Genomic DNA, 27,633 nt, shown 5'->3' with positions numbered 1-27,633 from the left:
GGACGAACACGATACAGAAGCCTGATGATGGCAGATGAGATTCTGCCGAAACGCTGCAACTTTAAAAGCACAACTATAATGATGTGGAAAATACTCCAACAAAGCTGAATACCATACATGTAATACCAGCGAAAACTTAAGAAAACATATATATGTAGATATATACACATATGAGGTAAACAATTCTTACTTGGCAGTTAAATTCAAAATGAACAGATCTTAGAAATCCATCTGTGTAAATACCATATATGCACTAGAAGACGTTCCAGACTATAAGACACACATTAGCTTTAGAGGAAGAAAACACACACTAAATCTGCCTCTGCCTCCCAGCATCCATCTGGTATTCACCTGGCTAGCGTCCTTGCAGCAAGCAGCAAACAGCCTGGTCAGCTTCAGCACGTTATCGCAGGCCCAGCACATGGTTCGTCAGGACTCCGCTCTGTTGCGCCAACCACAGATCAACTGAGCTGAGCTGCTGCCGCTGCCAGGGAATGCTGGAGCCTTCACTGCTGATTGGCGGTTGGATCGGCCTCCCGGAATACCACCGATCAGCTGTTCTAGGTGGCAGGGATCACCACCGCCGCCGCCTATCGCCATCCATTTGCCACCACCTGTTCGCCGGCGATGCAGTGATGGCGATCCCCGCCTAGAACAGCTGATCCAACTGCCAATCAGCTGCTTGGCAGCAAAGACTCTAGCATTCCTCGGCAGCCGCGCACCAACCCCCCTCCCCCCTGCCTCAGTATTCACTCTATAAGACGCGCAGACATTTCCACCCACTGTTTTGGGGATCTTATAGTGCGAAAAATATGGTATATTCTTACACATTAACTAGCGTTATGGAATTAATATATTTTTCTATTCCAAACAAAGACATTCACAAATTTATGGTTTTCATCTAAGGATGCATTTTTAAAAAAATCACATCTAAAACTAGTGGCATGAAAGAGGATGCTTCAAAGGTATTATGCATAAGGAGAAATCCTAACATGCTCTATAAGCTCCTTCCACACAATTTTAGACTTTCCCTCCCTCACAGTGCAATCATTCTGACTTCTGGCCAGTGTTAAGGAGAGTTGGCCGATAATAAGATAAAAATTAATATTGTGTAAACTGCCTTCTGGTACCAAGTACAACTAATCTAACAATTTGAGATTTTATTTTTAATTAAATCCTCATGACTATACTTCAGATTGCTAACCAACCTCATAGTTTTCTACTTCACCATCTTCTACATCCAGCTCAAAACTGAAGGCTGGCCCAACAGCAGGTGGCACAGGAAGCATTGATCTATGAAAGAGGGACGGGCTTATTATTATTCCAAAAATAAAATACTTTTTAACCCATATTTTTCAACCTGTTCCCAGAATATTTGTTAAAATTACAGCAAAACAAATACAAAAAGTTAATGCACTAAGGTAAAGAATTAAAAGCTTAGAATGAAAGCTTATTCCACTGAAAAAATTCTTACCCATTACAACAATTTCTACACTCAACAGTAGTGAGTGCGGACAATTTCTACTTCCCTAATTAATACAAACTAGGCAGTAGAAGGAAAGTATTGTTCAAAGTCAAAAACTGCTCTAAAACATATACAGATAACCCTCAACTAATGATGACAAATGAGCCCAAAATTTCTGTTGTTAAGTGAGACAATTTTTAACTGAATTTTGCTCCATTTTACAAGTTTTTCTGCCACAGTTGTTAGGTTAATAATTTCAGCTGTTAAATTAATAACATGGTCGTTAAGTGAATCTGGCTTCCCCACTGACTTTGTAAATATATGGATGAAGAGTTTAAAATTTACATCATATTATAATCTAAAATAAAATTTCTATAAGATGATGTATCATTGGTATTTAACACCAGATAAGTTATCTAAGATGTATAAAGGTGTGTCAAATGAATGTTGGAAGTGTAAAACTAAAGAAGGGACTTTTTATCATCTATGGTGGACATGTGATAAAGCAAAAAAAATTTGGAATATGATTCATATTTTAATACAGAACATTTTGAAAATGGAGATAAAGATGAAACCAAATTTTTCCTTTTCGATCTAATGGAAAAAGACCTGGAGAAAAAAAAATGGAACTTTGTTACTATATATGTTGACAGCAGCAAGAATGCACAAAAATGGAAGGACACTTCAATTCTTAACATGGACAAATGGTTGCAGAAGTTGATGGAGTTGGCTGAAATGACAAATCTGACTATTTTGATTAAAGAAAAGAATGTAAGTACTTTTATTTCCACATGGAGACCGCTTCTGAACTTTGTACTTAAAGTGGAAAAAAATGAAACTTTGATTTTGGGTTTTACCAATTAGATTGATAGATCTTTATAGAAATTGCTTGTTCATATTATTATGAAAAAACAAAAAGTTGTGATTTTATGTTAATGTCTTATTTTTGATTGAGATAAGAAAACTTCTGCTATTTCTTACTTTTACTCACTCACATGAGTGAGAGCTTGAAGACAGTATAACACTACTAACAAATGCTACAACTATAAACAAGTAATAAGATGTCTTATAGGTTAAGTAAAAATAGTATGAAATAGGACTCCTTAAAACAAAATCTAACAATTGGTCTTTCAACAAGAACAGAAAGCATTTATCTTTCCAATGGAGGAAACCATAAGGAAAGCATCCTGGAGACTGGGTTATGATCACCATTCATTTAGTGTCTTTGTAATTTCAAACAGTTGCTTAACAAATGGTTGAAGACTACCTGTGCCTGACCTTTTAGAAAAAAGGCATTGCGTCATCACCTTAAATTCATACCAAAAAAACCCAAACAAACCCCAGATGTCAAACTTACAGCACATATGGCAATAGGCTGGGATGGTAAGGGGGAGGCGGAATTGGTTGCTGAGATCGGTATCGACTGCGCCCTGTGAGTCTTCGAGGCATAAAGGGTGGATAAGGCTAAAAGAAACAAAGCAAAGTGTTTTAAAAGTATGGTAACTTAAAAAAGGTTTCACATGTGAAAATATCATCACAATGTTTTTTTTCCTGCAGTTAAGAGATCTTTACAAAAATAACTCACACTTTCATCATAACTAAACTACAGCAATATACTTAAATGGAATCTTTGAACATTGCTAGGGAACTGCAATGGATACATAATGCAGTAGTCTGCATGCAAAGGGGGAAAAGCATCCATAATTATATATCATCTATACTGTAGGCACTACATTGGCCACCAATGGGCTTCTAAAGAACCTGGTTTAACTTTAAAAACTCTATGTGATCTGGTTCCCAGATTATCTTTGGAGCCATCTCTTTTGCCACATCCTGTGTACTTAGCCCAATTGGGGTTGCTTCATGGCTCTAGTTTTTGTGAGATGAGATAAGTGAGAGCCCAGAGGCATTACTTTTCCTTGATGGCCTTTACCCTACAAATACAATAGATTTTAAACTATTCCACAAAGTTAGATCCATAGCACCATGGGTAGTTTTCTCTAAATTCTATAGTTATGTCATGAGAAACAGAGTTGCTGCTTGTTTATGTCGAATATATTTTTGTTTGTTATTTTGTTCCCTAGTGTATCTTCTGCAGGTATCATAATTGATTTGATATATAAGCATGACAAGTGAATACTTCACACAATACAATTTTCAAGAGTCTCTACCAATCCAATTCAATCTAGCAGACTGGGCATGCTGCAGATCCCTTCAGCCAAGGAGTGATGGCTGGCAGGGACTAGAGGACAGGCCTTTTCATGAGTCATGGTGGTGTAGAGGTTAGAATGAAGTATTGCGGCCTAACATTGCTCGCTGCCAGGAGCTCAATTCCAGCTTAAGGTTGACTCAGCCTTCCATCCTTCCAAGGTCAGTAAAATGAGGACCCAGATTATTGGGGGCAATATGCTGACTCTTTAAACCACTGTGAAGCGCTATATAAGTGCTATTTTTGTTCTGCAGTAGCTCAAGCTCTGTGGAATATCCTCCGCCTGAAGATTAGAATGGCCCAAACCCTGTTAGTCTTTCACAAAGCTCTAAACATCTAGCTGTGTTTCCAAGCCTGGGGTGCCAAATGTGCTAAGAATTCCATTTCCTGGCTTATTTTTAACTGGCCAAGTATCTTGGCTGTTGTGTATATGTGTTTTGGATTTTATCGTTTTTGTGTTAAAATATTTTATTGCTATGTTTTTTTTAAACTGTGAGTGCTCAGAGTCATTGATTGAGAAAGGCAGCTATTAGAAATTGAATAAATATGATCAAAATTGTGCATTACAAAGCTAAAACAAAAGGTTTTTGTCAGTATTTTGGAAAACATCACTTACTACTCCAAATGACATCTCTTGATGTAAAGGGTCATGTGCTAGGAACTGAAGGGGAGCTGAGGGAGGCAATGTTGGTGGATGGGCTGAAGGTGGATAGGTGGTAAAACTTCCTACGGGAAGATGATCTCCGAGTAACTCTACTTCATTTTCTATCCTTTGGAGAGGCTAAGGAAAAAGAAAACAGAAACATCATATTATATTTAACATTTTAAATATATGGTTAGTAGGCTAATTAAACAAATGGACAATGCACATTTATACTGTTTTCAGAGCAGAACAGAATGTACTGCTTGAAATTAATCTTACTAATTTGAAAGCATTCATTATGATGCTAAACAGTATCAAATCTAATTCACTGATGTAGTCTGTTTTACCATGGTGCTACCTTATTATACAGTATTTATGAAACAACTTTTTTTGAAGTATTGGAAAACTAATAAGCTTTTAACTCTCCCCTCCCCAAACTTGGCAAGGACTGTTGCAGAACATTGATGATAAGCCTGGTAATTCTTCTGGAGAAGGCTAAGCAAAACATTTTCTAGTGGAGACTTGTCTCTTGAGAATACTGGAGTAAACAGAGAAGAGCATTACTTCACAGCAACTCAAAACATTCTCCACCAGGAACTGCTGAAGCCAGAAGAAATTGCTGTGTAGTTGCTGTGCTGAGAAGGAGCTAGGAAACTGGACCAAGTAAAAGAATACGATTATGATGACTTTACTGGACTGCACTGTTTTAGAAGATAGCTCCAAAAGTGTTCACTCAAACCTTCAACAAAGCAAAGCACCTTAAAAAGGTGTTTTTAGAAAAGAATAAGGTGAATGTTTTGCAGGTTGAACCTTTAAACTGATAGGCATAAAAATCACATTTTTGTGGTTTTAAGGTTCTGTGGGATGTGGAAATTTAAGTACCTTTGGCTTATATGCATAGCTCCATTCTTCTCTGAGCATTTTCACACCAAGAAATAACTAAGCTAATACCAAATTCCAAGTTTAATCTCAGAATTTTCTAGGATGAGATGCCAAGGAAAGCATATGCAAACCAGAAGTTGCCTAACTCTTTTTTAAGGAAAACCTCATGTTTACATGAATTACCACTATAGTCTAAGTTAGAAAAGTATGTTTTTTTCTGAGCAGCAGCATGAAAAACTAAAGCAAAGATAACTAGGCGATTACATATCATACTGCCAAATTAATAAGCCTTGTTGGCATAGGCAATCTATCATCTTAGTAACAATGGGCTTCATTTGCTAGCCATTGTCATTTTGGATCCCTGCCTCTGAAGAGCCTTTTGAACCTTGGCCTTAATACTTCTGAAAAGCACCAGGAGATATTTAACTATTACAGTGAGACTAAAAATATATATATTTAAGCTTTTTTTAAAAAAAGAAATCCCTGTCTGAATAACAAAAGATATAAAGAAATTTTACTGAAGCAGAGCTATATTCTTAAATCTGAAATTGCAGTTAAATTCAAAACTGAACCCCCAGTGGTTATTTAAATAGAAATATCAACTCTGATTTATTCTTTCCACATTCAGATAGGAAACCCAATACCACAATGCAAACTTAAAAATCCATTTTTGATTCTGTTCCTCTATCAATCGTGGAATCAACATGATTAAAGCTAGATTGCTTTTTGCATATCACAGGTTTCTATATAAGAATTTACTCATGGAATTTCTCAATTTAATAGTGGAGCAACCTTTGGCAGGAAGTCATCAAAACGTGATGATCTTAAATACAATATTCCAAAATTTATTACTAGATTTTTTTAAAAAAAGGAATACTAACCGATCGCGATTGCTGTGTCTGAAAAGGAACAAACTGGCCTGGAGGTGGCAAATGTGGAGCATGGTGTGGGGAGAGGTGTGGAGGATGTAAAAGAAATGGATCACTAGAAATGAGGGGTGGGAAAGCTGCATATGGAACCGGCAAATGTTGAACAGAACAAGCTTGAAGCATCTGCAAAAGATAAAACATATACAACCTTATGTAACATAGATTTTTTGGATGCTTATGTTTATAAAAGAATAAGGTAAAATAAAGGTGTATTTATTTTACAAATATTATTGCAACAGTATAGATTATCTCCCTTTTATTAATGAAAGCAACATTAATTAAGCATATTAAGAAATAACTTATTGGCATGGCAGAATTAATCTTTTCTAAGGAAATTACATTAACTCCAATAGTTTAGAAACTAAACAATTACATAATTACAAACTATGTAACTTCATCCATGTCAAATGGAGAATTTATTACGCTATTATTTGAAACCTTAAATCAAGCTTAAGCAATGTTAAGTTTCTTCTGTAGGAATTGTAGATAGTAGTATAAGACCTATAAGCTCTTTCATTGTCATTGAACTGTATGTTAGTAAGTCAATTTCAATATATATGCACGGCTGTATTTTTTCCTATTAGGTTATTAACTATTAAGAGTAACTAGACATTTCAGAGTAGTAGTACCTGAGAAAGGGAGGATAATTTATTTTTAAAAAATCTGCCTGGAATGTCAAATATAGGAAAGGCATTTTATTTGAGCTTTATAGTAACAATTCTGAAAGAATTCTCTGTACCAAAGTTGTTAAACTAAGCCTTCTTTAGACATGGAAGCTGGCTGGGCAACTTTGAGCTAATCACTTTCTCTCAGCCTAACCCACCTCACAGGAGTGTTGTTGTAGGGGAAACAGTAGGCAAGATTATTAGGAATTTTCACCATCCTGAGTAAACATAAAAGGAATGGTGGCATAGCTACTACAACAATTATTATTAATAGTGAGATAAAATAGGTATTTTCAAATTTTGTACACATACTACTTTGTAGAGGTTATGTTCAAAAATATCAAGGGGAATAAAGCCAATATTCTATTCTTGAAGTAATTAAGTTTGTGAAATAAACCTAACAGTTTAACAGTTATTTAAATACATGTTGATGCAATGTTACAAGAAACTTAACGTTTTAACATGCAAATTCAGGTATAAATACATCCCTTTAAAGCTGTTTGCTCTTCCAATTATTTTCAGCATCTATTCCAAAATTAAAATTAAAGAACTACTTACTGGAGGAGGCACACTGCAGACAGGAAGGTGCTGCCCACTGAAAACCACAGAACACCCTGGGACCTGCTGCGTATTGCAGGCTGGTATGTGCTGGCCTGTGCAAAGTGGGATCCCATGTGGGGCTACTGTGGTCACTGTATATGAAACAGGGACCGTGCCCTGGTGAATCTAAGGAGAAGAAGAATCAGGATCAACATACAAGGACCAAAATAACAGGAAACTCTGAAGTCATCGGGGTTATGGTTTTCTACAAAAACACTTTAGGAGGTTTGAGAATCACCCGCCAGCTATTATCAACTTAGTACAGATAGCCCTCAGTTCATTTAGTGACCGTTCAAAGTTACAACGGCATGAGGAAAAAGTGACTTTTGACCATTTTTCAAACTTATGACCATTGCAGCCTCCCCGTGGTCACGTGATTTACATTCGGATGCTTGACCACTGGTTCATATTTATGACCACTGCCATGTCCAGCAGTCATGTGACCATCTTTTGCAACCTTCTAACAAGCAAAGTCAATGGGGAAGCCAGATTCACTTAACAACTGTGTTACTAACTTTTTTTAAAATTAAACTTTATTCTTTTACATTATTAAAAGAAAAGAAAAACCATAACATTAACAGTACTGTAACATTTGTATTATACATCTCTATCTCTTGTGTGTTACACATTTATATACATTGTATAACCGTACTACTGCAGTGATTCAAATGTGGCAAGAAAGTCGTAAAATGGAACAAAATTCACTTGACAAATTTTTCACTTGGCAATATTTTGGGCTCAATTGTGGTCATAAGTTGAAGACTATTTGGCAGCAGTCAAATATTTCAGAAAATGTCTTTTCATAATAAAGAACAAAATCTATCACTTTTTAATTGCATCAAGGCAACTGACAGCCACAGCTAAAACATGGATTCTTTTACTCTCCAAGATTGCAAAAATCTCTTTTACCTTACACAGAAGACATACAAAACATGCATTAAGACACAGTGAACACACACCCTGTGTCCTCATTTGTAACTCTTTTTATAATACTGCTCCTACTTAAACTGCATGGTTAATCTTCTGATTGTACGTGGAACTGAACCTTGAACAGAAACATCAGATTCAGATTAAATTAAACCTATAGTCTTGTATCTGTTTAGTGGAATACACTTCAACAACACAAGTGCTCCTATAATTTGTTGTAGAAAGACAGCTTCTGTAATATCGTTTGTTTAACAAAGCTGTTAACCATCACAATTTTACAAATCTGAGCAGTGTACAAAAAAGTAAGACCAAAATAATGCAAGTAGTAAAACCCAACAGCTGATTAGAAAAAGAAGATTTTCATGATCTTTCAGAGCACAAGATGGAAAGGTGCCTTCAAAACCTGAATGATAATGTATTTCTCATCCAAAATCCATAAACCTCACAAGGGGAAGAGATTCTGAGGAAGTTAACCTAAATGGATGAATGCAGATACCTGGTCAGGATAGATGCTGATTTACAACTGTAATTGAACCCAGAATTACAACTTGTAAGTCATGCTGGTTGTTAAGTGGGTAATTAGGTGACTGTGTCTGGTTTTACAATCTTTTTTTTGCAGCAGTTGTTAAGTGAATGCGGTGGTTATAAGGTGAACCCATTGTCATTTGCAACCAACTTTTGCCAAGGAAAGCCAATGGGGGAAGGTGGATTAACTTAACAACCACACAATTTATTTAACAATTGCAGTGATTTACTTAATAACCATGGCAAAAAAAATTGTAAAATCAGACACAACTCATTTAACACACTAACTTCCTTAACAACAGAAATTCTGGTCCCTATTATGGTCGTAAATTGAGGACTACTGTACTGTATGCAAAAAGTTAGAAAGAGCTTAGTAACAGAAAAAAATAGGAAGATATTGTTCTGTCTTTGTTTCAATTATTTGAAATAGTTGAAGTGCACCAGTATAGAATACTCACATCTCAACATTAGGAACATTCTGCCAATTGTCATTATTTCTTATATAATTGTGGCTCTGAAATCCTTGCTGATTCACTGGCAGATCAAAGATTAAGTAGTAGACCCTAATCAACCTTTTGGCTAACTCACATGTAAAGCACTTTCAGTCCAGATCTAAATATCATGTTGTATTGTGTATGCAAACTAAAAATAGTTACTGCTGTATGTGAACATCAATATGCCTTCGGGCAGCCCAGTCCATCCACATGAAAGCTGCAATACTCTACTGTAGTTTCTAAGGTATAAGCAGAATTTCTTTGAGAAGACCTTTGTGATTACAGAGGTACGACCACTATGTCATTCCTCACACATAACCTATCCAGTTCTATGATAATATATTAGTCTATCACAATGTAACAACAAAATAAGACACCGAGCAGTTTCTATCGCCTTTTCTACTATCTGACTACTTAAAAGGAATGTCTAAATATAATTTAACCACATTTAATATGCCCGATGGATTAATTTCTTCCTGTTAATAGATTTGATATTCTCAGAGCATTTGCCACATCCACACTGTACCGTGCCATAGTATAAATTACAAAAATTCATTTGAAATCAAGAAACAAACCATTGCATTCCTAGAGAAATAAGGCACAGTTCTGGCCTTCCAATCAGAGTTCACTTAAGTATGATTACGTTGTTAAATCAGATTGTATTAATGCAGACACACAGTTGTTCAGCACAGACAGCAGCACAAACAAGAATGATTCATACGGAATGACAGGGGTTGAGTTCTCCCAATATACCAGGTAATTGGTAATATTAACAATTAAAAAGTGTTGTCATAAGAAACTTGGGGAATATTTTTTCTATTTTTGCCCATACCTGTTCATGGATGTCAACCATGACTGCATTCTGCTGTGGCGGATGAGCAGCTGGGTGCAACATACGGGGAGACACATTTGGTGGGTGAAAGGCTCGTGGTTCTTCTATTGCTTGTTGCTGTCCATAAGGAAGATGGTAGTTTTCATCTTGACTAATGGAATTATGTCGAGACAGTCGATCTCTTCTTGCTCTCTGGCGTCTAACAGGAGGGCTATAAATAATCAAATGGGACAAGTTTTATATTTTGAACAGCTATGGTAATTTCTATTTTTAAACTAACTACATACTATGGATATAGACTTTTATTCCTGTATTCCTACATTTCTCTCATCACAAAAATCTGAATGCATTTGTATTTTCTTCTGGGGCAAAAGTAACGTAACATAATCAGAATAATCAAGATTGCCAGATGGTCCTTTTCTTCTCAGATAACTTAGTAGCAAGAGTGAAGGTCAAGCTGAACTTAGCGCATGGGTCAGAGGCCAGACAACTGGTTCTGTGATAAATACTGCCAGTTGGCAAGCCATTTGAGTACTGAGCAATGCAGTTATCTTCTTTACACTCTACAATTCAAACACATAATAGAGATTCGTACAAAATATCTGCCTTCTACAGTATGACTGAATTGAAGAGGGAAAAAATATGGGAAGAGCAATAGAAACTTATTACTAATATGAAAATATTCAAAACATCTGAATTAATTTATGCAACATTGGAGGTCTTTAATGAATAGATTGTGGGAACTTTTCTCAGAAAACCTTAGAAAAAACATACAGCAACTGATTAAGCTCAAAGTAAACTGATATGATGGAGGCAAAAAGTTAAGAATGAGACTGAAATCATCTAAGTGAGTATTAATAATTTAAACGAATCTAGAAAATCATGATGTTGCATATTAAATAATGGCATAGCTCAATGATATAGTTATACATTCAATTCCTTTCTCATTCATATGTTATTTGGGGGGGGGGCTTTAATTTTTAGCTCAAATTTCCTCATTAGATTGTGGTAAGAAAATAAAATATTTGTTGTATCTTGTGTTCCCTGGAATAAGCATGTAATAGAAACTTAAAGAAAAATATATGGAGGTAACAAAATATCTTATTCTTGGCAACTGGTAGTCCCAATAAGAATACCAACTTTGTAGCAAAAATTGCAAAGATATGCTATTTTTTCAGAAATTAGATAGCCTGAGCCATGCTAAATTATTGATTCCTTCCAATAAGCATAAAGTATATAATTAAGAATTGATTGATATATGATATCTGACTTCAAAGTTTTATTTTACATTTTACAATGATTTCAAAACAAGTCATGGCTCACTGACCTTAGCCTACTTACATTTTCTCAGCTAAACTTCCCTCACAGTTATGACAAAAGAATAGAGGAGAGACAAGAAGGTTAACGCTTGAATGTCAATTCTGATATCTTTGGATAAAGATGTACTGGAGTAATAGAACAACAATATTTAAGCTAACAACTAAATATTTTGGACAATCAAATATTAGGGTTTACTAATATTAGAAGCCTATCTTCAATAAACCTATAGGATAAAGTTTATGTTACAAAACTCCATGTTTCTGGCATAGGCTTCATGAAGTTCATAAAATTAAGACTCCATAACTTTTAAATTCTGGAGTGATTGTTTCTTATACAAGAACCTAATACTAATAAACTTGATGCTTCAAAAACTACTTTCTAAATGAAGGGTATGACTGTCCCCAGGAAGGCTGACCTCCTTCTGTTGCGCGCAGGTGTGTTGCATCGTTCCCCTGAGAAGTGATGTTGGCTTGGTCGAGCTGAAGGAGGCTGCCTATTTGATGTCATCTCCCATGGTCGCATTGGTGGTGATGGGGCTGGTGATGCTGCTGCGTAGTCAAAGACTGAATGAGAAAGGCGCTGTCTCTTGGGACTTGGACTATCTTCGCTCTATGCAATAGTAAAATGAATACATTCACATGGGTATCTCAGAATTAATAAGTAAGGCATTAACTTCATGAAATTGGTTCTGATATTTAAAAAAATCACAAAACTTGTTTAGCTGCATATTGTTATTTTAAAAATGTAATAATAGTAGCATAACTTTACAGATTAATTAATTGACCATATCAAAGCAATGGGCATCAGCCACGATAACATACACTAAGATGAAATAAGGCAAGATATAGTAAAATAAGATACAATAAACTAAGGTGAAATAAAATATGGCCTGGTATGATTAAGAAAAAAGAGTGAGATAAAACAGTATAAGATAAAATGAAATGCAGAGATGGAAGATGAGATGAATATTACAATACAAAGCAGTATACATTTAGGTGAATTCATCACTTTTACATGCAGTCCCAATGTATTCTATAAAATGTGTTCTAAGCTGAATAACCTTAACCATAAGTGATGGTTAATGACTATATATGTTTAATCCCTGAAAGAATAATGATACATCCCCAATATTTTTCTCATGCAAGGATTGTGCAACAAAATGGTTACAAAAGTAACAATTCTAGAAAGATATTTTGTGTTAGAATAAAGCTTAATCTTTGTTATCTAAGACAGCACAATCAGTTTGCTTTTTTTAAAAAAAACTATTCTACGTAAGCATTAATTTCATGTCAATATGGTCTAGGAATGTAAATTATTAAAGAAACTGCAGCCAGATGGAGTTCCAGTTCAACACATGTCCTCACTACTTACTAGATATATAATTTGTTATGTTAGCCAGGCTTTAGCCTTCAATGGTAATACCAATGTATCACTTACATATTTTCTTTCTAATACAGTACAACTGAACTTTCAAAAAAGTACTAAAGTGACAAAGTGTCCTGGAACAGATATGGGAACACTCTTCTCAGTACTCCTTAAGTCAAATGCATATAAATTCAAACATGCAGTTTCTTTAACTAGCAGCAACAAATATGGTGGGTACACCTGCTTTGGATAACTTGACCTTCTTAGTTCTCACCTGACCTAGGTTAGTGCCTGGCTTTACTGAAAATTGCAATTCCAGTACAACCAGCTGGAAAAGTACCCCCTGAAAAAGGGAAGATACTGGATACCAGCAGAAAATGAATATATTATAACATATTATAAAACTGAAAGAAATACAAAAGAAAGGGTGATGGAAAATGTCAGCAAAAAAAGTGGCTCAGTAAAAAATTTGCAGAAAAATGCACAGTATTTCTATAATTTCTTGCTTTTCAACTCTTCAAAGTACAAATATTCAACCAATACTGCACATACTGTCCTGGATATCAACCACTGTTACCTCAAATTCAGCAGTTTTCTAAACACTAATAAGCATTCTTACTTGGTCAAGATAATATTTTGTTTACAAAGACCCTGCTAATGTTCCAAGTCAATTAATTTGCTCAAAAGCTTAATACATACAAAAACAGTTACATCATCAGAAAATATATCAACAAAACACATTATCACTTCCCTTTTGCTCATCTTGAATATTAACTGGGTCTTTTTCTTTTCTTTTGAGAATAAAGTATATTATCAATACAAATAGAAAACACGACATGTTTGGCATTCTAAAATGTAATGGCAATACATTTAAACACCTGTGTGTCTGCGTAGCTGGAACTGTGGTCAAAGGTATTAAACAAATCAAATACATGCACCCAGGCATAACAGGCTTGGTAAAGTAGCTACCTAAACAAAAACAAAGATTGAACAGAAATTGCTAATTGTCAATGTGCAATGTTTTAGTTCCAGGCACTTACAGAAAAAATAGTAAATGTAGCTCAGGGCTGAACTGTGGTGTCTTTGATGCTCTTTGAGCTTGGCTGTTTACTTGCAGACTCTTCATTGCTCAACTAGGTAACAGAAGTATTAGTATAGGGTGTCCTCCTTGCTTTATATGAAAGCAAACCTTACACACTTGAGTCTTTTTGTTTTCTATTTTAGTGTCCCTTTTGAATGCATACCCACTGAGAGCTAATTTCTCGGAATACCAAGCTTCCAGGAATTCTGCAGCATTCTTGGATTTAGCTTGTTCACGAATTCTCAGTTTCCTAATTGAAACTATGGTTGAGTCTGATCATCTGTTGTGAGATTAAGGACTTTTCATTGTGCCTTCTGACTGTTAGTTGGTGTTTACGGATGTGGTCTGCTAGTTTTCTGTCTGTCTGTTCTATATACCATAGCAGTGGTGGGATTCAAATATTGTTGCCACCAGTTCAATGGGTGTGGCTTGGTGGGCGCACTTTGCGCACGTGCACACACTTTGCGTGCACACGTGTGCCAAATGCGCACTTTGCGCAGGCACAGAGGCATTCTAACTTGCCTCCTGCAAGCCTGCACGATCCCAGTTGCTTCAGCAGCTGCTGCGTGGCGCTATTCCGTGCCGCGCAAAGCAGCTGCGCTTCAAATTCAGCAGATAAAGTGAGTATGGGAGCCCGGGCGGGCGGGTAGGCCCAACAGCAGAGAGAACCGGTTCGGTCTCTGCTGCTCATCGCTCCTACCGGCTCGCCAGAACTGGTCGAATACCACCCCTGTACCATAGTGGTTGTTATAGTCCTCACACTGTATGTTGAAGATGACTTTTGTATCTAACCACTAAATTCTATACAGCACATTTCAATCAATACAAACTATGGAAAGGATAACGCTATCATACATCATTTCAGAAACAACCAACAGACTATTGTTGAACTATGGCACAAGTGCCGGAAGTGGCATGCAAAGCCATCTCTGCAGGCACGCGAGCTGTCGCCCCAGCTCAGTTCCACTGCGCATGCATGCCCCCTGCCAGCCAGCTGATTTTTGGGTATCTGCCACGCATGCGTGGGGGGGGCAGGGCGCATGCGGGTGATGCACAGGGGGCGGGGAGGTTCCCATGCGCATGCACAGGGGGCAAGGGGAGCACGGGGGTTCCTGTGCGCATGTGCAGGGGGGTGGGAGGGAGTCGCATGTGCATTGCATTATGGGTGCAGGCGTGTGTGTACTCTTGCATGCGCATGCACGCACTTTTGACACGTGATGACAAAAAGGTTATCCATCACCGAACTATGATGAACTACAGTGAACCGCACAGCATCACTGTAGCACTTAAACCAACTAAAGTCTTCCAAAACATCTTACATAAAACAAAGATTCAGCAGCCCAAGAAGAAAAAATAGGAAGCAAACAGCTAAGCTTCAAGGGCATTTTTCATCATACTGCAGAAGAGGAGTAGCTGCTTGGTGGGTCACTAGATAAGTATGATGGAAAAGAGAGCAAGCAAATAGATTCTTTCCTAGGATGACTGTATCCATGCAAGAATTCTATAAGTAAAAGCTCCACCCCCATATATACATATAAAATATCCAATTCTTCACAGAAATGTAGCTCATTATTATTGATGTATTGGTAATCCTCGACTTACGATTACAATTGAGCCCAACATTTTTGTTGCCAAGTGAAACATTTATTAAGTGTTACCCTATTTTATGACCTTTCTTGCCACAATTGTTAAGTGAATTATTGCAGTTGTTAAGTTAGTAATACAGTTTTTAAGTGAAACTGGATTCCCCATTGACTTTGCTTGTCAGAAGATTGCAAAAGAGGATCACATGACCCGGGGACACCGCAATCTTCACAAATATGAATCAGTTGCTGAGCATCTGAATATTGATCATGTGACCATGGACAGGCTGCAATGGTTGTAAGTCTGAAAAATGGTTATAAGTCACTGTTTTCACTGCCATCGTAACTTCGAACGGTCACTAAATGACCTGTTGTAAGTTAAAGACTACCTGCAGAAGCGAACTGGATCATTTATTTCATTTCCCTGATCAAGGACACTAACAGGAACTCGAAAATAATTAGATAAAGTATTGATAAAAGATGTAACACACTTTTTTTTATTCTTAACAAGAAAACAGCAATGTCTTTGAGCAGCCTTTCCTACCTAAATACAGTTCAACTCCTCAGAAAGCAAGGCCACCTGCTGTGAACTCTGAGAATTGAAGTCCAAACATCCAGAGTACATCCAAGTTCTGCATAAGTGTTCTTGAGCAAACAGTATAATAGGAAGGAGTTTATTGCATTCAGTACGGTTGGAAAAGAAAAGTGTATTTTGTCCTTCCATAACAAAGCTTTTAAAGACATGTGTTGTTGAAATACTACAGGCACATTACATGAGCAACAAGGAGCTTCAAAGAAAAACATTTAATATGGACATTAAATCATGCTTGGTAACACAAATGCAATCTAATAGTCAACCTTCATTACCTCTGCCCTAGTCCACTCAATTAAAGCTTTTTTCTATCATTTTTAATATTTATTCCACTCCACTTTGTGGTTGTTTTGAAAACGACCAGGGACTAATCACTTTTTCAAATATCATAATGTAATATAGGTAAGCTTCCTTGACTTATAGATGTTCATTTAGTGGAAAGTCCAAAGTTACAACGGCACTGAAAAAAGTGACTTATGACCAGTTTTCATACTTGTGACCATTGCAGCATCTCCAGTTACATTATCAACTGGCATATATTTATGACAGCTGCATTGTCCCAGGGTCTTGTGATTGCCATTGGTAGCCTTCCCAGCCAAGTTCCAACAAGCAAAGTCAAAGGCCAGATCCACTTAACAACCACATGATTCGCTTCCGTGATTAACAACTGTGGCAAAAAAGACCACAAAATTGGGGAATAACTCACTTAACTGTCTTGCTTAGCAACAGAAAATGTTGTGGTCATAAGTCAAGGACTACCTGTACTGCATAATGTTGCATGTTCCAAAAATTCATGAAACTAAATATTGCAGTATTTAATCTTTTGCTGTATCACTCTCCAGGTTTTATGAACTTTTCAACAATACTGCAGTTGTAAAGCATTGAGAAATTACTCTTTATTTTAGAATGGGCGTTGGTAGAAGTTACCGTGAACGCCCTTTCTATCTATGCTGCGAGAGAGCCCAGGATGGGACGGGGTTGACTCCTTCCTATGATGTCATAGCTGAGTCTGTACTAAGATATAAAAGCCAGCCCACGGGAGAGACCCCAGCTTTGGCGAAGATACTTGACAGACTGAAAGGTGTTTTTGAAAGCCCAAAATAAATACAGAAATATGTCTTACCCTCTCCGGACGAATCAACGGAGGGGCTGGGCTCTCTCACAGCATAGATAGAAAGGGCGTTCACGGTAACTTCTACCAACACCCATTCTCCTCCATGCTGCATCGAGAGCCCAGGATGGGACATACCAAAGCTTGCATGTCCATGGGCGGGTCCTCGTCTGGCTCATCACACCGACTGTGGAACCACTCGTTGAAGCACCCATCTGCCAAAGGCTGCAGTCACTGAGGCAAAAGCATCCAGACGGTAGTGTCTGATGAAAGGAGACGGGGATGTCCACGTGGCCTCACGACAGATCTCCTCCAAGGATGCTTGGGTCGTCCAGGCAGCAGAAGTGGGCGCGCTTCTGGTAGAGTGCACCACCAGACCTTGGGGAACCAGAAGGGCCGCAGCTTTGTAGGCCTGCTCAATGCAAGACCTGACCCACCTGCCAATAGTAGAAGCGGCCTTGTGCCCCAGGTGAGAAGGGAAAAAGGAAACAAACATGGCTTCCGACCTCCTGAAGGAGGAAGTGCGCTTAATGTATATCCTAAGAGCCCTTCTTACGTCTAGCATGTGCCACTGCTGCTCTAAGTCATGGTGCAGGAGAGCACAGAAGTCAGGCAAAACAATGTCCTGGGACCTGTGAAACCAGGTGTTAACCTTCGGAATAAATGAGGGGTCCAGACGAAGAACAACCCTATCATTGTGAAAGGAACAAAGGTCCTGTCTGATGGAAAGAGCAGCAAGCTCAGAAACCTTCCTGGAAGAAGTGATGGCAACAAGGAACACTACCTTCAGAGTCAGGAAACGGAGAGACACTGTTCTAAGGGGTTCAAAGGGGGACTTTGTAAGGGCATTAAGGACCAAATGAAGGTCCCAGGAAGGATACCAGTGAACCACCGGAGGGTGCAGGTTGGAAGCCCCTTTCAAAAACCTCCTGACTGAAGTGTGATGGGATAAGGAAGGAAGCGAACCCCATGAAAGGACTGAGGAGAGGGCCGCAACCTGCCTGCGTAAGGTTTTGGGGGCCAAACCTTTCTCCAGCCCATGCTGAAGGAAGCTAAGAACTTCTGCCAACTGGGCTGAAGCAGGAGAAAGATCCTCCCTGAGGCACCATCGGGAAAAAGCCTTCCAGGTGGCATCATAGATGCGCCTTGTAGAAGGTTTGCAAGAAGCCAGGATAGTGAGGATGACCCTTTCTGGAAGATCAGCCTCCTCTAGCCGCTGCCGCTCAAGTGCCACACGGTCAGCTTGAACCACTGGGGCTCTGGGTGGAGCAGGGCCCCCTGGTGAAGGGAGATTAGATGGGCAGGGATCCTCCAAGGACAAGCCACCGATAGGTTGACCAGGTCCGCAAACCAGGGCCTCCTTGGCCAATAGGGTGCCAGGAGGAGCTCCGCACGTTCCTCCAACCTATTCCGAATTACTGCCGGAATGATGGGAAGCGGGGAAAAGGCGTAGAGGAGACCCTTGGGCCATCTGCACCGAAGAGCATTGGTCCCCTCCGCTCCCTGGCAAGGAAACCTGGTGAAGAATCTGGTGGCTTGGGCGTTTTGAGGAGTGGAGAAAAGATCCACCTCCGGTGTTCCAAATCTGAGGGAAAGATCCCTGAATAGAGACGGAGGAATGGACCATTCTGCCTGGTCGACTAGGCTCCTGTGGAGCCAGTCGGCCTGGGAGTTGCCGACCCCGGAGATGTGGTCCGCCGAGATCGATAACAGGTGTTTCTCTGCCCATAACCCCAACCATAGAGCCTCTCTCATGAGGTCTTTGGACCTCGTCCCCTTGCCGGTTGACATGAGCCTTTGCGGCCATGTTGTCCGTAAGGACTAGAACATGAGAGCCGGTCACTGATTGCCTGAAATGCTTGAGAACCAGAAAAATGGCTCTGAGCTCTAGCCAATTTATGGGAAGGGTCTGTTCGGATCTGGACCAAACGCCCTGAGCTATCTGGTCCTGCATATGGGAACCCCAACCCAGGAGGCTGGCATCGGTGGTTATCACTAGCCTGTCTGGGTCCCTGAACAGGAGTCCCCTCCAGATAGATGGGGAATGCCACCAATTGAGATATCTCCGGATTTGTGGTGGGAGTGAGACCTTGATGGATGAGTGGCTGGTTCCTGCTCGTTGGTAGGGAAGCAGGAACCATTGGAGGGCTTGGGAGTGGAGCTGAGCCCACGGGACGATGCCAATACAGGAAACCATCTCCCTCAGAAGTTTGGACAGCAGCGACAGGGGGACAATTTGTTGCTGGATCTGGCTGATGATCTCTGCAAGGCTCTTTCCACAAGCTGGGGACAGGAAAACCTGGCACGACATGGTATCGATGACTGCTCCCAAGTGTTGCAATTTGGTTGTAGGAGAGAGCTGGCTCTTTTTGGTGTTGATGGAAAATCCATGGCTCTGGAGACATGACAGGGTAATTTGCAGATCCCGGTGGGTCACAAGGGTGGAAGAGGAAAGAATCAAAATGTCGTCCAAGTAGCATTGGATCCTCACTGGAATAGAACGCAGAGATGCCACCAATGCTGCCAGAACCTTTGTGAAGACCCTTGGAGCCGATGAGAGGCCGAAGTGAAGTGTTCGATACTGGTAATGGATATTCTGATAACAGAAACGGAGAAATTGGTGATGATGAGGCCAAATTGGGATATGGACCTAAGCCTGAGATCAATGGAAGAGAGGAGGTCGCCCTCCCGAACGCTCTAAAATAGAATGCAGAGTCTGCATTTTAAATCGCCTGTATTTTACAAATTGGTTGAGAAATTTTAGATCAAGGATGGCTCGCCACCCCCCTGAGGCTTTGGGAACGATGAAAAGGCGAGAGTAAAGTCCACGTCCCCGTTGAACAGGGGAACAGGTTGAATAGCCCTGATTTCAAGAAGGTGCTGAATGGCCTGATTCATGAGGGCTTGCCTGGAAATGTCCCGAGACACAGGACAGATCAAAAATTTTGGGGTGTGTGGGGGGTGGGGTTAGGAAGTCCAATTGTAACCCTCACCTAATAGTGCTGAGCACCCAGGTGTCCGTCGCTGACTCCTCCCATTTGGAGGCAAAGAAGGCTAGGCGACCTCCGATGGATGGGGAGAACAAGGGATTACTTAGAGCGACGGAAGGAATGACCCCCTCCCCCCGAAAGGGCCGTTTACCAGTAGAAGGTTGTTGCCTGCCAGATGTTTCCGCCCGTTGGTCTTGGCGTTGGGAGTATGGCCTGTGAGAGCGGGGGAAGCGAGATGAGATCTCCGCTCGGAAGGCAGGAAGGTGATAAGGAGCAGGGCGATAGTCGGCTTTCTTCTCAGAGGAAGAGAGAATTTTACGTTTATCTCTGGTTTCGATGAGATAAGGTTCCAGAGCATCGCCAAAAAGCTTATCGCCTGCGAATGGAACTGAAGCCAGCTTCCATTTTTGGTGTGACTCCGCCTGCCAATTTCGGAGCCATAAAAGTCTCCTTGCTGCTACAGAAGATGCCATGGCCTTGGATGCAAATTTGGAGGAATTGAGAGTGGCATCCGAAGTGAATTCCGCCACTGCAATAATCTTATTAAGGTCTTGGTGAGACCGAAGGTCAGAAGCAGGCAATCTATTCTGGAGTTGGCGCAGCCACCGTATGGATGCCCTGGTGAAGAAGAATGCTGCTGTTGAAGCCCGAACAGCCCAAGCAGCAGCCTGATGATTGCGCTTGAGGGGCTGTTCGGAACGTTTATCACCCAGTTTCAGGATATCTTCTAGCTCCGTGGGAGTGCCAGAAGATGAGAACGAGGCCAGAACCGGAATGTCAACAGAAGGCACTGCCAGGGCATTGTCCAGAGCTGTGCTGACATTGTAGAAACGCTTATCTAGAGAAGATGGGCGAGGACCTGCCAAAGGAGAAGCGCACTGTTCCTTGACCATGTCCAGGAACAAAATGGGAGAAGGCAAAACCTCTGCATGCACTACAGGCTTGGAGAAGAGCAAATCCCATTGGCTAGAGGGATTTCCTTGTGGCTCAGGAGCCACTTCCTCTGGCGACAGCTTGGCAGTGACCAAGGCCTTGCTGAGTAATGGTCTGAAGAGAGTAGGTTCGAAGACCAATGCAGAGGATGTCTGCTCTGGGCGAGAATCCTGTTCCTCTGAAAGATTTTGGTCAAAAATCTCACCCTCTTCACACTCTGAATGAGAGGAGTAACTGTGTTCAGATGGCGAAGGCCTTCCTTCCTCATCAACCTCCTCCCATTCTGGTAGAGAAGAATGGACCCTGAGGTCCTGAGGTCTGTGTAAATCAGGATGATGAGGCAAGGAACTTATAGATTGAGAAGGGAGAAGGGCCTGAACCCTTTCCAGAAGTTGAAGAATTTGCTTGAAGCCTTCAGCCAATCCCTGCCTAATGGCTGATGAAACTACATCTTGGATATCCCTTGGTCTATGCTCAAAGGTAGAGGCAGAAGGCTGAAGGCCCGCTGCTGTGGGAGTGAAGGTGGCTTCAGGCCTAGATTGAGGAGAGGTTCAAGGCCTGGAGGGAGGGGGAGGAGCATAGGGCACAGAAGCCTGTTGGAAATAAGGCCCAGATCTGCTTAAATCCTGAGGATCTGACTGTACAGCAAGAGCCTCAGACCAGGATGGAGTATGGAAAGGCTCATAGATAACTTCTCCTCCCCTGGGAGGGCTTGGTTGGGGCCCACGAGTATCACCTGAAACATGCTATAGTTGCACTCCCTTCTGTTGAATAGTTCTGTTGAACTGCCTCTCTAGAGCTGCATGTCTGCGCTTCTCTGCCCTCAATTCAGCCTGAGTTGCCTTCTTAGGGGCTAGAGCCTTAGCTTTGATTTTAGCAGCCACCTCCCTCTGGACTGATTGGGTGCGTTGCCTACGTCTTTTTCTCCTATTGTGCTTAAGAGACTGGGGGGGAAAGCTCTGCCTGAGCCTTATCTTGCTCCATTTGTAAAATAAAGGTTCTTGCGTTGGAAAGAAGCGGTTTAGAAATTTTTCTATTAAGCCCCTTAGGGTATAAATGGCCCCCGGGCTTACAAAATGGCCACTCACCTTGTGGTGGAAGGCTTGAATTCAAGATGGCCGCTGACTACAGGAAAACAGGCTCCAAGATTGAAGAATCGCTCCTTAGGCTATACAGAGCCCTGAGCGAAGTCAGCAAGGGAAAAACACAGCAACCAGCTACACGATAAGCTGGCTGGAGCTCTTATCAGTTTGCCCATCGTGTTTACGATCACTCCAAACTGCAGGTGTGGGGGAGGTCTGCAGACGCTGCCCAGCTTGCCTGCACAGAGCTCTGTGACGCTGCTCCCAACGTTGCAGGGCTCTCCTGAAAGAGCAGCTGCCCAGATCCCTGGGAGCTGCTTGAAGAGAGGAAAAAAATACTGAAGATCGCTGGTGATTGCTATCTAACAGAACGCTTTCAGAGACACAGCTACTGACTGAAAGGAGCTGAGTCAAAAGCTCCCGGGGGCTGGCTTTTATATCTTAGTACAGACTCAGCTACGACGTCATAGGAAGGAGTCAACCCATCCTGGGCTCTCGATGCAGCATGGAGGAGAATACTACAGACAACAATAAGTGGTACTAGGGATGATCCAATGCCACCTCTGGATTGATTTAAAAAAACAACTCTGAAAATCTCACTATGTTGTCAGATCGTATTCTCTCCCAATTTCCCTCTTTTCCAGTCTTTTTTGTTTTTGTTTTTATGGTTGCTGCTGCTGGGAAAAAAGTATGAATCAAACATCTAATTCATTTTCTTAGGCAAAGCAATTTAAACTAATACTTCTGTGTATTATTCCATTATGTACAATACTGTACAAACTGGTATTGCTAAAAATCCAGTTATGAAAGCCAGAAAATCTCCCTTGCATGTGGCATAAATATATTATGTGTAGTATTGTATCCCATGTGATCTGAGTGGAAAATTAATATATATATATATATATATATATATATATATATATATATATATATATATATATATATATATATATATATATATATATATATATATATATATGTGTGTGTGTGTCACAGTAACGATCTATCAACTGTATTAAACCATTTGTGGTCTAGATAAATTGGATTCTATCTCTCTTATACTATCATGGTTGTACAAGCTGATCTTCTCAAGGTTCTTGTATTCTTTACCCCCTCATTAATTGCAGTTAAAATTTGTAAGTAAATAAAAATGATCTGTAGTCTTGAGAAATGATAAATACAGATGGATGGGGAAGTCAAATTATGACAATAAGCACGTAAGAAAAAATGTATTATTTTACTGCCAACAAAGCTTAAAGCTTTGACAGTGTCAATTTTCTCTCTGCTCCACTCCACCCAAACATGCAATTTATGCTGCAAAGAGGTTGTATGCATTTACAGTAGGCACAGGAAACCTGCAACCATCCAGTTTCAACCAGCAGGGCTAATCAAGGGAGTGAGGAGAGATCTTGACTGAAAAGGAATAAATTCCTCTCTGGTTCTAAGCAGAACATACAATATATTTTATTCACTTGCAACTGGTCTTAGCAGCTGAGATACAGTGGGTGTTCCTGTTTGGGAGCTGCTTCTTTCTCTCTGGGTTCTAGACTATTTAGCAGTAGCAGTAACACAAAGAAAAGCAGTGATTAAAAGTGGGTTAGAAAATATGCGTTAACTGGTTTTTTTGTAAGATACCTCTGTTTTTCCTATCTCATCTTTGTCAACTTTGATAAATCCTCCTCCAACATAAAATCTTGAAATTCTGAATGTAATAAATATGGATTTTGATCAGTTTATCTCTCATTTCTCGAGTTAAGTAATTCCTCAATATCCATGATTGGCATAACAAAGAAAAAAGGCAGCTGAAGCTTAGGCTGTGCAATAAGAGAATCAATCAATCACAGCATTCAAAGCATTTTAACTTTGGTTAATGACCAAACAGTGATATATCACAAGGTCACAGAAGCCTAGACTTTGTTGAAATATAGCATGTGGAAGACCACAGATTCCCATGTCTATACCACAATTCTTGTGAAATATGCTTTATTATGCCATATACTCACATTATGCTATTTATCACAGCTGACATTTTCAAATTAACTAGTTGTAATTCTCAGTCATTTTACAATATCAACAGAACTAGTTTTCTGTTGCAGAAAAATATATATGCATTGTTCATGAAGCTCCATTACTAATTTTAAAATAAAACATAGTAAAATTTTATTTTACTATAAAGTTAATATAGTGGGCCTTCCAAAACTATTTCTCAAAGATTTTAATAATGCATATTATTCCTAAAATTAGACATTAACAATAGTTCTCAATGTTTTTTCTCTCAAAATACCAAATGTTAATGAGATAGTGAATAACATTTTCAAATATCACTAGTTATATACCATTGTTGTCATTAAATGTTTTATATAATGTGCATATAATAGACAATTCACAAAATATAAATTTAGAATATTGATAAGATACGCATAAAACTAATAATTCATAAATACCTTGCAGAAAAAACTATGCACTTTTAAAAAAAGAAATGGAATCAACATGATGGAATTGGCAGGGAAAACTGACATAATGGTTTTCTGCCAATTGCAAAAGTTTAAACAGTGGAAGCCTCAGAGATCTAGACTACAATCTCATCAAGAGAAAGTTAATTTTTTAAAAACCAGATTTACGGTCAGTTAAGAATATACTGTTATCTTGAGATTCAGAATCCTCTAGGCATAAAAAATACTAACATCTACTTGGTAAACAAATTAATTTATTACTTTTAAATACTTTGCAACAGAAAGATAGCAGTAAAAAAGCTGTAATATAAAATTGCTGAACATGTCTTCTTTTTATGTTTCATTTTCTTTCGAGGTAAGTTACCAAATAGAAAAAACAGGTACTGCACGTTTACTAGATTTCCTATTTTGTTTTTCAGATTTGTAGATGGCGCAATCACACAAACATGTGCACTGTGAAGTCACCAATCAAAAAAGTATACTGATATAAAATATATGAAAAATAGTAAATTAAGCTGTTTATGGGTGGAATTACTGAAATAAATCAATACTTATTAACTATGTTGTAAATTCTGTGTTTGAGAAAACTGCAAACATTTATGTAATTGTTTCAATTGTTTGCTGTAGGAAATTCCATTATTAAAAAAACAATCTCTGAACTCTTTCCTGAGTTCTGGATGGTTACTAGAGGACTAACCCATGTACTTTTATGATCCAGAAAACACAAAGCAAAGGAATTCTTAAAAGGTCCCACTATCTTTACACAAAACATTCAAAATATCTGAACTTGGGTCACTTTTTAAATCCAAGGCACAGCACTAACTACACTAACCAATATGTATGTATTTATTACTATCAAGAAATGATTGAAATATATTAACTAATTTTAAGTATTGCAAATTTTAAAATGAGAGAGCAAAAGTTTGAGTTTGATCCCCAAAAGGGAAATAATAATAAAAAACTATGTCATTGTACTTATTATTTTCATATTATGATAAACCACTCTCCAGTAACATAATTATGGCTTTATTTTGGAATTTCCTATTGTTCAGGCATCAAGCAAAGGATTATGCTATTGCAAGCATTCAGATTTCCCCAGCTTATTTCTATGTAAATATATCTACAGCAGTGGTTCCCAAACTTTTTCAGTCCACCGCCCCTTGGTGCTACAAACTCATCCTCGGTGCCCCCCACCCAGGGGTGGGATTCAAATTTCTGTGGGCATGGCCTAATTTGAGGGTGTGGCTTGCTGGTCACGTGACTGGGTGGGTGCGGCTTGCTGGTCACGACTGGCTGGCGTGGCTTGCTGGTCACATGACCGGATAGGTGTGGTTTGGTAGTCATGTGACTGGGTGGGCATGGCCAGGTGACTGGCAAACAAGTGGTCCTCACCCAATAGCCAGTTGTTTAGCAAGTGTTCTAATTTATGACTGGCCTCCCCAGAACTACTTGACCTGTTTTTGGAGTTTTGACAGCCACGTACACACATATACGCATACTCCCTTCCAACCCTGCTGGAGCTGGTCATTGGACTAGAATCGGCAAAGCATCTCTGATTAGATTCTAGTAGTGAATAAAATCTAAGCAGAGCTGCTTTGCCGATTCTTGTTGATTTATTTTATTTGTATCTCTTTATTTTATGTTGCTGAATTGCATTGACATGTGTGTCCCTTCTTGTGCACAACCCAGAAGCTTTTGTGATTCTTTGCAGCAAAAATTACCAATCTCTGGCTTTGCTCTACTTTTCAAACATGCTGCCACTGCCATGTTCTAGGTGCCGGCCCCACAGGTCCACCCCATTGAGCCCACTGCACTGCACAGTCCTACCCAAGCAAGTCAGTGGGGTGAGCCTGAGAGAGGGAAAGAGAGAGAGAGAAGAGAGAGAGAGAGAGAGAGAGAGAGAAGAAAAGAAAGAAAAGGGAAAGAAAGAAAGAAAAAGGGACCAAGAAAGAGAGGGAATGGAAGGAAGGGACAGAAAGAAAAAGAAATAAAGAAGGAGGGAGGGAGGAGAAAGATAATGAGTTATCTATTCTAGTCCAATCACCGCTCCAGCAGGGTTAGAAGAGTGTGTGTGTGTGTGTGTGTGTGTGTTCTCCTTGTAATTTACTAGTACATTTTGGTTTTGCCTTCTTCAGAATTGGCACCGTAATACATTTGGGAAAAGTAATTTTTAGGGTGGAGATCTGGTCCAATGGATCCCGTTTAAAGCCTCAACAAAATGTGAGAGCTTCCTGATAAGTCTTGACCATGTTTCGTCCACAAAACCTTTAATAGAAGCCAAGGAGGTTTCAATGTGGAAAAGGGCCTCAGTCTAAACTAGGCCTCATTTCAATCCAATGCATCAGCTCTCTCTCTCTCTCTCTCTCTCTCTCCTCTCCCTCCCTCTCACTCTCTCTCTCTTTCTCTCCCCCCCCCCTCATTCCCTCCCTCCCAGACTGGCTTTGCTCTACTTTCCCAATGTACCTGCGGGGCTGGAGCTTCGAACATGGATGGATGATTGAATGGATAGAGAGACAGAGAGAGACAGATAGGTAGATAGATAGGTAGGTAGGCAGGCAGGCAGGCAGGCAGACCTTTTGGATGAATGTATGGATAGGTAGGTAGATTGGTAGATAAGTAGGTAGGCAGGTAGGTAGATAGATCTATATTGGTAGATAGGTAGGTAGGTAGACAGAAAGACAGGTAGCAGGTAGGTAGGCAGGCAAACAGACAAATAGACCTTTTGTATGTATGTATGTATGTATGTATGTATGTATGTATGGATAGATAGATAGATAGATAGATAGATAGATAGATAGATAGATAGATAGATAGATAGATAGATAGATAGATGATAGATAGATAGATCTATATTGGTAGGTAGGTAGGTAGACAGAAAGACAGGCAGGCAGGTAGGTAGCTAGGCAGGAAGGCAGGCAGACAGGCAGACCTTGGATGGATGGATTGCACGGA

General features: G+C 39.7%; 1 protein-coding gene across 13 annotated transcripts in view; it reads right to left on the bottom strand.

Annotated features, from left to right (window-relative positions):
- RNF38 (ring finger protein 38) overlaps positions 1-27,633 on the bottom strand; it is a 105,624-nt gene that overhangs the window by 8,262 nt on the left and 69,729 nt on the right. For 12 of the 13 annotated variants that reach the window (XM_087957424.1, XM_026672970.2, XM_087957426.1 and 9 more), the window contains 7 exons: positions 11,907-12,100; positions 10,172-10,382; positions 7,352-7,519; positions 6,081-6,251; positions 4,291-4,455; positions 2,823-2,929; positions 1,209-1,293 (listed from right to left, as the gene is read on the bottom strand). In XM_087957424.1, coding sequence (XP_087813550.1) covers positions 1,209-1,293; positions 2,823-2,929; positions 4,291-4,455; positions 6,081-6,251; positions 7,352-7,519; positions 10,172-10,382; positions 11,907-12,013 — 1,014 coding nt within the window. In that variant the 5' untranslated portion in view covers positions 12,014-12,100. Of the gene's footprint in view, positions 1-1,208; positions 1,294-2,822; positions 2,930-4,290; positions 4,456-6,080; positions 6,252-7,351; positions 7,520-10,171; positions 10,383-11,906; positions 12,101-13,896; positions 14,040-27,633 lie in introns of those variants that run through there. The other variant, XM_087957428.1, reaches the window with a different exon arrangement.

Source organism: Notechis scutatus, chromosome 2, assembly GCF_049901735.1.
Source record: "Notechis scutatus isolate UNSWTSFEM ecotype Mainland chromosome 2, rNotScu1.2, whole genome shotgun sequence".
NCBI classification, from domain to species: domain Eukaryota; kingdom Metazoa; phylum Chordata; class Lepidosauria; order Squamata; family Elapidae; genus Notechis; species Notechis scutatus.
This window is presented reverse-complemented; position numbering and strand designations above follow the sequence as displayed.